The sequence below is a fragment of the Alosa alosa genome, chromosome 14, assembly GCF_017589495.1.
Source record: "Alosa alosa isolate M-15738 ecotype Scorff River chromosome 14, AALO_Geno_1.1, whole genome shotgun sequence".
In the NCBI taxonomy this organism is placed as follows: domain Eukaryota; kingdom Metazoa; phylum Chordata; class Actinopteri; order Clupeiformes; family Clupeidae; genus Alosa; species Alosa alosa.
The window spans coordinates 25,772,617-25,786,361 of NC_063202.1; the positions used below are offsets into that span (position 1 = coordinate 25,772,617).

Genomic DNA, 13,745 nt, shown 5'->3' on the forward strand with positions numbered 1-13,745 from the left:
TAGTATGCAGACAGCTGATATGTTTATTTTATTCAACTGTGGTACATATAAACTCCTAAACTACTGTTTGTGATATTAGGAAACAGAAGAACACTGCTGCTTCTACACATATTGCTACTATATTTCAAAGTGTCGAACCGATTACAGTACATTATGTAAATCAAGCCTGTGAGAAATTATTCAACCTTTTTCGAAAACATACTGGCACCAAAGCCTTTGACAAAAGGCTGAATAACTCTTGTGTTCATAAGGTCTGACATCTCCTTAGAGAGGGAGAATAAATTTGGCCTTCAAGCACAGTACACTGGAAAGCGTGACAGGATTGTTTAAGCAGCTTGGGCTGAACTAGCAAGCACTTCTGCTGATCTGTGCCCAGACACATAAGACAGAGTAATGTCTCCTTTACAATTTACATCACATTCAGACTACAGCTGATTGAACAATAGTCAGGGAACATAAATAATGACATTGAGGAAAGATAAATGATGAAGTAAGGTTTGGTAGGTAAGGTTAGGATGACATGACAATGTATGAAGTAAGGTTTGGTAGGTAAGGTTAGGATGACATGACAATGTGAAGATCTCTCTTGAAAAACCAAACAATAACTCAGTCAACAATGCTGCTTTCATAACACAAAAAGCACTTGAAAACATTTTAGGTTTTTAGGTTGGTAGGTTTTAGGGCCCTGAAGCTGGCTAAAGTGTATGGATATAACATGCAGAGATACTTTTCTCTCCATAGAGTCACTGTAGTTCAATGAGAGCTGGTGGAAATCATAAACGATAAGAGTAGCTGATCCATGTGAGCATGTTTCACTATGCTTTTGTTTTTGGTATGCTTGATTAAATATATGCATGATTAAATTGATGCTTGATTAAATCCAGAACCTTCGGTAAGGAACCTTTTACCAGAATTCCGGTAATTTACTGGTTAGCTTGCTGGTTAGAGAACTAATCTTAGGGTCAGATCCCTATAAACCAGATTACATACACAATAACTTAGTTTTGACTTGACCATACCATAAACTATCCATCTTCTTATATTTACTATAATTTACCTGAAACCTGAAAACCTGAAAACTGAATGAACCTGAAAAGTAAGAGGTGCTGTTACCTTGTTTATGTGTTCTGTAAAATTCAGCTTCAGAAGTACTGCTTTTGGTTTTGAGAGCATTTAAACAGTTAAATAGAAACAGAAAAAAAAAACGTGTATTGTATGTGATTTAGTATTGGGCAGTAACATATTTTCATTGCCAAAAGGCCTGCATTGTTTTTTGGAAAGCATTTGTGCAATTGCCTGGCAGATGCCCAAGCAAGCACTTAACCTTGAAGAGGAGGGATGGCTGGAGACGCATGGGATATCAGCCATCTCTTTATTGAGCCATAGTGTATGTGACCAGCTTCTAGAGTCTAAAATACCCTTTATTTAAAGTGGTGCTTTAATCTTAGAAATTATCTTTAAATATTCACAATTTTAAGCATGGAAACTTTGTGTATGATCAATGTGATGGGTTGAACATGGCTGATGATGCTAACAAAAAAATATTTGTAGAGAATATTTAACTGACATAACACCATAAGGGGTCTTATCAGTAGGCTACTCTAAACTCATAGCAGGATTGTCTAGCCATGATTCACTTTTGTGTCCCAGTCACTAACCAAGATAGACTGTGATAAGCCCCCTTAAAATAATCCCATGTGGAATATAAACACAGAGCAAATGTATGTATGTATTACAAAAATATGATACTTTTGAATCAGGTAACTGTGCATGTTTGGGTCCATTCTTCAAAGTGTGCAAAATGAGTACCTGTGAGAACCCAAGTGAAAGACACCCCCACAAACACAAACCAAGAGAACATATGCAGTTGTTCAGGCCTGTGAGTGTGGCTTAACAGACACATCAGAAGTGATGAGTTGGGAGAGTATGAGGGAGGTCTCAGGCAAAGAGAGGATGCCACATAGCGATCTGCTTGCGAGGGTTGTCTAGCATCTGCTGCCAGTGCTGAAGGCCAGTGCCAGAGGCCTGAAGACCCAACTGGCAGTGGCCAAGGGGCTCCAGCTGCCCCTGCCCAGTCTGGTTGAACAACTCTAAGTCCAAGCTGGACTTGGCCAGCATCTCATGGGGAACCTCCAGCATCATCATCTCATTCCAGACAGGGTTGATCTTGTGCTTGACTCGTCGCGTCTGCTTCTTCTTCAGCTTGGTGGACTGGTGCTTCAGGGCCAGCTTTACAGAAAGGTCTGAGGAGAGGATGAAGAATTAAAGAACAGGGAACACGGTTCTACTGAAATCAGTCAAATGGGTCAAATCAGTCAGTGGATGGTAATGTTGCTTGCGTATTGCAATATCATGAGTCCTTGTGAATAACCATATTTAGTGAGTTGTTTCCGCATTTGTCTCCACAATATTCAGAAGTAACATAATAAATAACACATTTATTGTGAAGTTACACTTGAGGATGGGGTCAATCGTCATAATATACTTGAAAACTTAGAAAATTACATGTTTTCCATGAAAGTACCATGAGCTTGAAAATGACTCATGACACACTCAGGTAATCCAATATACAAATCCAAACATTAAAGTCCATAAATAAAGTAATGTGTAATAAAGTGGAACGACACAAGAAAAAAGTATTGAACATGCCTACTAACATTTCTTAAATACTTTGTGGAAAAGGCTTTGTTTGTAATGACAGCTTCAAGATATTTCCTGTACAACGAAACTAATCAGTCACAGTATTCAGGTGTAATTTTGGCCCATTCTTCTAAACAAATCTTGAAGATTCCAGGGGTCCCTCTTGTGAATCCTGATTCGAGAAATCTTCAATTGGATTTAAGTCAGGGCCTTGATTTCCTTTATCTGAAACCAATTGAGAGTTTCCTTTGCTGTATGCTTTGGATCATTGTAATGCTGGAAGGTCCACCCACATCTCATCCTCATCATCCTGGTGGATGGCAAGATTCTCCCGGAAAAAATGGCTCCATTCTTCATTCCTTTAACTGTATGAAGTCTGCCAGTACCATGAGATGAAACACAGCCCCTTACCATGATGCCTCCACCTCCAAACCTCACTGTTGGTATGGTATTTTTAGGGTGATGTACAGTGTCATGTCTCTTCCAAACATGGTGTGTAGTATGATATCCAAAAAGTAAAATTGTGCTCTAGTCTGACCAGACTACATTCTTTCAGTATTTCACAGGCTTGTCCAAATGTTGTGTGGCAATCTTTAAACGAGCTTCAACATGTTTTTCCACAGTAATGGAGTCATGCGGGGTGGAGTGCATTACCTATGATTTTCTCTGTAACAATTGTACCTTCTGCCTCCAAGTCTTTCTGGAGCTTTCTCCAACTGGTCCTTGGCTCTTGGGCTACTTTTCTGTCTATCCTTCTGACTCCCTGGTCAGAAATCTTGCAAGGAGTTCCTATGGCCGGTTGATAATGCAGTTATGTTCCTTCTACTTGCAGATAATGGTCCCAATGCTGCTTACAGAAAGATTCTGAAGTTTGGAAATGCATGGGGCAGCCGTGGCCTACTGGTTAGCGTTTCGGACTTGTTACTGGTTGCCGGTTCGAACCCCGACCAGTAGGCACGGCTGAAGTGCCCCTGAGCAAGTGTGTATTTCACCTCACTGTGTGTTCACTGTGTGCTGAGTGTGTTTCACTAATTCACGGATTGGGATAAATGCAGAGACTAAATTTCCCTCACAGGATCAAAAGAGTATATATACTTATACTTACTTATACATCTGTAACCAGTTCCATCAATATTTTTTGCAACAATAAGGTTGCAAATGTCTTAGGAGAGCTCTTTGGTTTTACCCATCATGAGATGTTTCTTGTATGACACCATGGTGACGAAAAAACTTTTTATAACCCATCAAAATGTACTAACCCAGCTTATATTAATATAGGAGACAGGAGGGATAATTACTCTCTAACTACTTACAGATTCCAGCTCGTTCTTTGCCTTTGCTTGCCTTGGTGTACTGTTTTTTCTTAGCAGGTTCAATATATTTTTTTCCTCTGGCATTCCCCTTTATTACACATAACTCTACTTACAGACTTTAATGTTTATATATATATACAGTATATATGTGTGTGTGTGTGTGTGTGTGTGTGTGTGTGTGTGTGTGTGTGTGTGTGTGTGTGTGTGTGTGTGTGTGTATTTCCTGAGTTAGTACCAATGTCTGGTGAAAATTCCATGCGAATAGCCTCACTTACGGAAAACAATGCTGTATATTTTAAACAGGGCTTCAAACCAGAATTTTTCCTAATTTCCTAATTTAACTTTGCCTATATTGGGCTTACTTGAATTGGTTAGAACCAAAAATCTCAAACGGTTAATAATGTTTCATGTAATGCTGTGTGATATAACAAGAAGCAGGTATAACTTCCGGACTTCAAAAAAAATGTCTATTGATACATGTTTTACTCTAGCCTCTATTGTCACAAAACATTACCAAGCCACATTGCACCATACAAGCATTGCTGTACTTGTACACCTAAACAATCAGTTTCTAGCAGTTCCAAAAACCTCTCTGTTCATCCGGTTTATGCAGACAGACAGAAATAATTGAGTGTGTACCTGCATGTGTTCTTACCTATGTTGTTTTTCAGCCTGTCAGATTGGAGGCCCCTCGCCTTCATGACCACAACACCCAGCCTGTTAGCAGCTGGCAGGTAGCTAATCGACAAGAGAATCTCACCTGCAGATTCGGCCACCTCCTGTTGTTTGGAGTAAATACACAATTCTAATTAATATGGTATATGAGAGAACACTCTATCATAATTAATGCTAAAGGTCACTGAGAGTGGACATGACTGGCCTCATGTTAAAGGTCAAACACTTTCTGCTCTGGCTAGCGGGCACATCAATGAATATGTATGAAGACATCCCAAACTGAATACGTTATCAGCGAATATCTATGAGGTTGATAACTTGCAGGTGTACTTCACACACAGATGGACAAATCACATGCTTTTAGCCATCATTCCATTTCCATTTCCAGAGAGAAACATTATTGTTATCAGATAGATAATTCATCCATGGCATCATCCATTTAAAAATAGGAAAAGAGGTTTCATTAATGTAAGACTGCTAGAACGTCACAGAAGACCATTGAGAGATTTGATTAAAATAGGTTGAGGGCATATCTCTTTCAAACCTGCACAGCATAGATGATTTCATAACTAGGAAATATGATGAATGATGAATGATGAGAGAGAATAAATAGAGAGGTCCTGCATGACTCAAAAAGCATCATGCCACAAAAATAAGACGTGAATGCAGTGCAGGGTCTTTCTGAATCAGTGTAAGTACACATTTGAGCTAGACTGAGTTACGTTGCTGAATTGTGATTAGAGCTAGTATTAGAGTTTAGTTATTAGAGTTAGTAGAATGTAAAAGGTAAAGCAGCTGTCAGGGGTTGTCTCTTAATAATATAATGTTGAACTTTATTGGGCAAATTTTATTTCATTATAGCACTTGGCAAATAAGCCTGGTGTGAATCTAAAGAGTGCCTCTCTATATACTGGCTGAAGTCATTGATTTCCTACTTCAATCTATGTTAAACATACTCCACTGAGACAGATACAATTACACTTGTGAAAGCAAACACTTTGTGTGACCTCTTTCTGAAATCTATTTTTGCACTTTAAATCATGTTTTGAAGGCATGTTCTGTGGAGAAGAAATGTTAAAAATATATTTGACATATGACTCAAAATGTTGAATTTGCATGTGTTAGTCTCCTCTGTTCCATCTGCTGTCTTATCCGTGCAATTTTTAAATAAGGAAACGGGAGGCCTCTGGATGTACAAACTGTTAAATAATTTATGGCCACGCTTTGCAGTTACGCAGTACTTGCGTCACAGCCCTCCCCATTTGCCAATCCCACCTTCCTGCCTCTTCACCTTCTGTCCTCCTAGGGGACACTCATCTACTCCCTCAAATCCTTTACTACACACATTTGTTTTCAGTAAACTCTAAATCAACCTAAATTCAGCTGTGCTTTTTATTCTCAGCTTTTATAATTCAACCTTCAAAATGCACGGTTCCTGAAAATAATGCATTGAGTCTGTAATTCCTTATGGCACATCTATGAAACAAAAAAGAGAGAAGCAAGCCCTGAGGGACTCTCTGATGACGCACACTGTCTCCTGCCTGCAGAGCTCCCACTTGCTGTCGACAGGGCAGGACAGGTGGATGTTAGCACACTGCACACACACACACACACACACACACACACACACAAAGACACACACATACACATTCACACACACCACATATGCCTCATTAGATACTGATCTGTGAGTATTTCTGTCCACATCACTAGAAGGACTTAGGGAGCAACGATGGGGAGAACAGCTTGATAAATAAATGCTATCGTAAAAGGACCAATTTCCACCCCTTTCATTCGAAAATTCGAAAACAAAGATGTTTTATAATACTTCAAAATAATATTTTATATTGAACCTTACATTTTCCAGTAGCCATACAGTGTGTATATTTAGACAAAATCTGGTATCTAGACAAACCTCTAGACTCATCAATAGCTTATGAGCATAGATTACCACAGATCACTTCCACTTATTAGTTGATGAGGTGTACCTGTTTTGGAGGTTGAAGATCAACCCAACAGTCTGCATCTGACATCATGCCCACATCGGCCAGCTTAAACCTCATGGCACCCAAGTTGGTGTTGCGGGAAAATCGGTCACAGCTGTGAAGGGCCAGAGACACCTCTCCCTCCACCTGGTACCCATCTGGCAGGGGGAAGATCAGGTCTTCTCCCCACTGAACGTGACCCATGAGGCGGCGCACTGAGGTCTGAGCCTGCCTCTCCCTCCCCTCTGTGGTCAGCAGGCCTGCGATGTAGCCCTCACCACCCTCCTCCACCGCCACGTGCTCCGCTGTGAGGAGGACAATCAGAGAGTGAAGAGCTGCAGCGTGCACGGTGTGGAAAATAAACATTAGAATGGTGGAGGAGAGAGGTTGAGAGAACCTCTTGAATCTGTGCTGATGCATTACCAAGAGAAATTGTGAATTAATGCTTCAACAACAGTGCAAAAATATGTAAAATTATTAACTGAACAAATCAGTAGTTACTGAACATTTGTATTTTGTTCAAAAATATAACAACATAAAATATTTTGTCACCAAGGAAGGCTATTATGTTCAATATGAAAAAATATTTTCTCACAATACAGAAAAACAGTAACAATAGTCACACATCATTACAAATGCATACCAGCATCTTGTTCCCTAGGGGAGGAAAGTGTCATTTGAATTATCTAATCCAACCAAGCAAAACTAATACATAAGATTTGTGGACTAACTGCATTTAGCATTAGGTGGAAAAGATTGGAATCTTTATATCTTTATGCTAATGTTGTTTGATTGAGTGATTTTGCTGTGATAATGGATAGCCTTATTTCATTTTATTTTAATTTCACACTGTCAGCACTTTTGGTTTTGTATCTATAAGACACACTTTTTTAGAGAGGCTGCAATCTCATCACCTTGGTTTGGCATGTTGTAGGCCTACGTAGGTAATATTTTAATGAATTACACTGTAAAAGATGTGGTGTGGGGGTTGTCATGCCGACAGATACATTCAAGCGTCACTGCATTCTGAGGGTGGTGATAGCTTGAGGCACTGTCAGTTGAAAAGAATGTGTGCACACATTTAATTAGTTGTGTGTGTGGTGGTAATGCTATGCTGACGTTTATGTCAGTCGTTTGAGTGGACAAGCATTCTTGCCATAATGCAAACACAAACAGATATACCACAACAGTCAACTGATTATCAAGACCTTTGAAGACATTTCACAAACCTTTGAAGACATTTTACAACTGAGTGCAAAAGCCTGTTTTATTGAATATTTATTATTGAAATTTTTGTTATGTTTCAGACCCATCTTAAAATGGATTTAATTATTTTTTTCCCTCATCAAGTCATTGGATACCTGTCTGACCACTTGATGAGGGAAAATAATTAATTAGATCCATTTTAAGATGAGTCTGAAACATTACAAAATGTGGAAAACTTGAAAGGGTCTGAAAACTTGAAAGGGTCTGAAAACTAATCCATCAGATCATTACTTCATTAGATTCACTGTGCACCTCCTGGATAACCCAGCAGCTCCTCCTCTGACAATTTCGATCCAGCGTAACATCAGAAGCCTCTCCAAGCAACCATTTTGCAATATTAGTAACATCTGCTTTATCTACTCCAAGTTCATTCTCATCACTTGAGGTTAATGATGCTACAGAGACTCTTTGCTCTACACTGGCATCTTGTCTGAATGCAGCATGTCCTCTTTCCACAAGACCCACTCGTTCTAAACCTCGTCATCCATGGCTGACAAACAGTATACGCTCAGTACAAAAGGAACTTAGAGCTGCTGAGAGGAAATGGCGTAAATCCAGAGATAACAATGATCTCAGTAACTACCAGTCTGTGCTATCATTTTTTTCATCCACTGTTACACTTGCAAAAAAGGCATTCTATCAGAGCAAGATTGCGAGCGCCACTGACAGTAGAAAACTGTTCTCCACTTTCAAGTCTCTTCTCAATCCTCCACCACCATCAGCTACTTCACTGTCAGCAGCTGACTTTGCAACATTTTTCATTGAAAAAGTTGCTAAAATAAGTGCTCAGTTTGATGAACCTATCAGGAGGGCTTTGCCTTGTGTTGGCATGATGGCATCGTTGGACTCTTTCTCTCCTGAGGAAGCGGATGAGGAAGCAGTCTCTCAACTGCTTCAGCGAAGTCGTCCAACAACATGCCCTTTGGATCCTTTGGTCCTGTCTACTCTTCTACAGCCTATTACACCTGCTGTTCTACCGGCAGTCACACATGTGTTTAACACTTCACTCTGGTTCTGGAGTTTCAGTTCAGTTCTGGAATAGTTCCTTCTTCTTTTAAACAGGCAGTGGTTACACCTTTGCTAAAGAAAAGTACACTTAATCCAACTGATATGAAGAACTACAGACATGATGTCTTCTTCCTTTCTTGTCAAAGGTTTTGCAAAGAAGTATGTGACTGTATTTGCAAATACAGTATGTGACTTCATATTTTGATTTGTAAAAATGTCACATGCAGCCATGCCTAAATTCTGCTTACTGCACATTAATTATAGTCTAATATAATATTCAGTATTTATTATTGAACGCTTAGCTGGAATGATGATCATCCTATTTTAAAAGCAGACATCCCTGCGAGCATGTAATTGGGCTGCAGGTACAAGAATGACATGTTTGAATGGGCACTGCACTAGTTTTTTTTTTATACATTTACAAAACACCTGCTTTTTTGTGGAGTATTGAAGTATTGTGTGTAGATTGATGAGAAAAAAATAACTGAATGTGTTTAAAGATGAGTCTGAAACATAAGAAAATGTGGAAAACGTATGGGACCAGAGATGCTGGCTTACCTTCTATCACTGTGACATGCAGTTCTTTGTTTTGCATGTTATAGGTGAGAGAAAAGTGCAGCTTTGGATGGATGATAGAGCTACTTGTTGTCATCCCATTGCTCAGTTCAGAGCCACAAGGTGTGTCATCCGTGGAATCTGGAAAATAAGGACCAACACCGACATCTGATTCCAGGAGTTACAGTATTCTGTCATTTAAAAATGATCCGATTTTTAAAATCTGATATATGGGCTAATATTGAAAATGTAAAAGTGTAACACAATACACCAGCTCAATTGTCTGTCCAATGCCCTGATTAAAGCCCTGACTCTGTAACTTATCCTCATTAGTTATTCTGTATCTGGAGGCATTCATTTGTCAATTCTGCAGAGGTAACTGAGTATCATTGCAAGCATTGAAAACATTTAGTGTCCATAAGGGATAATGTATAGAACACCGGAAAATTATCGGAAAATAAGTCCCGACGTGTCTTTGTGCTGTCACAAAGCATTGCCTATAATGGGATACATAGTGCATCTTATCTTATAAACTGGATTAGTTACAGTTAGTGAACAATATGTAGAATAACAGTATATTGATGAGGGATCAGTTAAACCACATTTGATTTATACTGTATATAAGATTGATACCAAGGTGAATTCTAACTTTATTTATTTACCCTCTCTGGGGATGGCAAAGTCTTCTTCTGGTCCATCCGTTGCTTGGTTCCAAGAATCAGACTCTTTGGCAGTTTCCTTCGGTGTCGTTTGTTTTGTTTTTCCAAGGTCAGCACAGTTTAAGACTTCAGGTGAAGTGACTGATGGTGTAGGTTTGTAGGTTTTGGGGAAATTCAGCAGGGCTTTTGGCTGAATTGGTTCTGTGGATTTTTCCACTCTGAACTGAAAGAATATGGGGGAAAAAATGATGACTGTGTTGTGCAATACAAAAAGTCTTGTTTCTATTCACTAGGCCTACATTCAGTACACTTTACTTCACTTCTTAGGGCGCACTCACATACCATACCGTACCTAAATGTTTGAAACCCAAAGTATGTTTGTTTGTTTGACCAGTGTGATCGTTCCGTACCGTACCTGGGCAAGCTACGCTTATCCGTGCCAGGTTCCGCTTGATGAGGCGGACTCGGGGCACAGTACGGTTGGGCTTATGATCGCACCTATTCTAGAACACAGCAGCTCAACCATGCCTGGGTACAGTACAAGTGAACCGTGCCCAGTGTGAGTGCGCCCTTACAGTGCACATATAAATAATCAGACATCACAATTCATTCCCCTACAAAATATACCCTATGGCACACACACACACAAACACTTGCACTTATAAAATAATAAAATGAGTATATTGTACAGCATATTGTCTGCAAATGATCTGTGTATTGTCTTTAGCATTAGAGTGTCATGACGACGCCAGTTCCTGCTCCTACTCCACCCCAAACGACTGTCCCCACTAAAAAAAGAAGCTTGAAGTTACAATACAAACAAGCAACACTCTAATCCCACAAAACAGTTTACATTTTCAAACTCCTAATGAGAGTAGCTGGAGGTGGAGTGGTTGACAGGTAGCAGTGACATTTCAATTCGCACCAGGAGAGCTTGAATGGAGCTTTGTAGATTTGTTGAAAATGAGCTTTGCTCAAGATCACATCTTTCAAATATGTTTCCACACACACTACACAGACCTACAGTACATTATCGAGCTCTTGCGTAGACCCCCTCCTGAGTGGCTGAGTCATTCATATCCTCATCACAGAGTCTTGTCGGTATGCAGTAATTCTATATTAGTGCCTATTTTCTCCTACTCAGGCAACGTAGTATTTAAGAGATTCAGAGAGGGATAGAAGTTTAAAGACAAATGGATTCATAATGGAGTCAGAAGGTGAAAAAAGATCACCAATAACTAAGATGTAGATTAGCCAAAAATATACAACAGCAATGTGAAGTCAGGTATTTTACAGACCACACAAATTCACAGACGGGTATTAGATTTAGTCAGGGGGGCACAACATTATATTTACGTCATGGCAGTGTGGGAGAGAAACTGATTTGAAGAGGAAGAGATTTCAAAAGAAAGATATAGGCGTAGATAGATAATTAACAGTAGGCTACTCAGCTACTCATCAGGAAGGAATATTTCCTTCATTTGGAAAATGGTTTGATTTATAGCCAGGCCATGAAGGTCAGCCACTAGTGTTACCTTCTATGATTACATTATTTCAAATTGTTAATAGACAGTGGTATTACAAGGACGTCATCTTGAGTTAGACAACTGTATACAACTAGAACAGATACAGTATGACTGGATGAGCAATTATGGGCTACAATTGCAACTTCGCATCTTTGCAACTAGACTAACCTGTTTCTAGCATTTACTGTCTCATTATAACAAACAAACTCAGAGAGTGCTTTGGCTGCTGATGTTTCTGATAGACAGCCATTTACATCACTCGCTAGCCTATTGCACTCAATCTAAAGCCAGAGCGTGATGGAGATGTGGCCTTTTCCTTTTTTATCATAGTGACTGAATTGTGAGTGTGAGTCATGCCTTACTCTGAGACACCATCTGTGTTCTAAAGGAGGGCCCTTGACTCAAGCTCTTGGAAAGTCATGTGTGTTTGGTGTGAATTGTGAATAATATGTTATCTCAACTGGATGACTCTACAGTACAAAGAAAATAATCTTTTGCACCAACTAATGGACATATTTTTCAATATTTCCTATTTGTTTTGACAGCTTCTTGTCTTTTTTAAGGTATTTTTCATTTGCACAGAAAGAGAGATGTGGGTTGTGAGCATAGCCTTTAAATGATTAGTGACAACTCATAAGCCCAATAGATCTTTTAGCTTGCCTCACATGCTTTTTGCCTTGATTCTTTTCATTTTTCATTGCAGCTGTAGCTAAAATAACAATCAGCAGTGAGAAACTACCAATTTATTACCTCCTAACAGATATGTTATAACAGTCAGCAGATATGAGTCTCTTCCTGTGGTGCACAAAATCCTTTATTTATTTGACTGTCAAGCAACTGTTGCAGCATAGGGAAAATGTCTTTCGCACCTTTGATGATGCTTTAATTTACAAATAACGACACTATTTGTTCACTACACTATAATTCAGATTTAGTTTCACAGCCCTGTACATGCAACATGAAATGGAAATGTGTATGTGAAATGGGTTAGAACTTATTATGAAAATACATACACATATGATGTACTTATGCTAGCAATAACAAAACATGCATGGCACTATGTCTCTGTATACACGTGAATGCTTTGTTTCTTTTTTGATTGTCTCTCTGAATTTAGAATTGGGGGAAATGTTGGTGTAAGTGTGCAATTCATTGTGATGACACGTTGAATTATCTATTTTTGAAATCAGCTCTTTATAAGTAATAATCAATGATTTTCCTCAGGCATCATACTCCAGCAATGGGAGACAATACTCAGACCAAAGCTGCATCGGTTGAGTCCAGGGTATCCTTCAGCCAAAACAGATCTAATAATAGAATCACAGTCCTTCAGTCCTTACAGCTGAGAACCTCTGATTAAAACAAATGGCTCCCTGCTGGCTTGCCAAATGGCAACGCTACTATTTGATGTCACGCCATTAGCCTGAAGATTGCCACACAGTATTCTGTATGGCAAAATTAAATGGGAATAGAATAAAACTGAGATCTGTTTTCCAAAAACAACAAAATACCTTATGGAGCAGATGTATTTAAATCCCTTGATATAATAAAATATTGTATTCTGAATATGCATATAGCCTATCCTATCGATCCTTATTAAACACATATCATAATCTGATGTTATGGAGGAGGGGATCCTTCAATAGATTCAATAGATTGGGTAACAGAGAACCATTGGGTTGCTATCTCACTCCAGCTGAGGTCTGTATGATAATTAACAACTGTGCTTGGTGGTGATACACTGTGAGAAGGATATTGCAGTGGCAAACCATCAAGGTGCTTCTCTCTGTTTGACCAATTGTGGGCACCTGGATGCAGTTTTCTAAATACAGCCTCTGAAACACTTCTCAACAATATGCGGCCAGAGGCCACGTGTCAAAATGCAACCCCCAAAATGGTTTCAACTCCAGCCAACATGCGGTTATATGCACATAATGGTGGATAGACACTCAAGGTAGTGTGTTGAAAACAAAAGGACAGGGGATATGATCCCATTAATCTGGAGATGTCTGCAGTCCTCACTAGTCCATCCAGATAGTCTAGGTTGCTCTAATCATGAAGTCATCCCCATAGTCAAGTTCTCACATTGGACCACCAGTTCAGCAATGAATAACAACA

General features: G+C 39.3%; 1 protein-coding gene across 5 annotated transcripts in view; it reads right to left on the reverse strand.

Moving 5' to 3' along the window:
• syt13 (synaptotagmin XIII) overlaps positions 1-13,745 on the reverse strand; it is a 19,217-nt gene continuing 5,472 nt past the window's right edge. For all 5 annotated transcript variants that reach the window (XM_048262519.1, XM_048262516.1, XM_048262517.1 and 2 more), the window contains 5 exons: positions 10,105-10,324; positions 9,446-9,583; positions 6,617-6,918; positions 4,609-4,732; positions 1-2,243 (listed from right to left, as the gene is read on the reverse strand). In XM_048262519.1, coding sequence (XP_048118476.1) covers positions 1,939-2,243; positions 4,609-4,732; positions 6,617-6,918; positions 9,446-9,583; positions 10,105-10,324 — 1,089 coding nt within the window. In that variant the 3' untranslated portion in view covers positions 1-1,938. The remainder of the gene's footprint in view (positions 2,244-4,608; positions 4,733-6,616; positions 6,919-9,445; positions 9,584-10,104; positions 10,325-13,745) is intronic.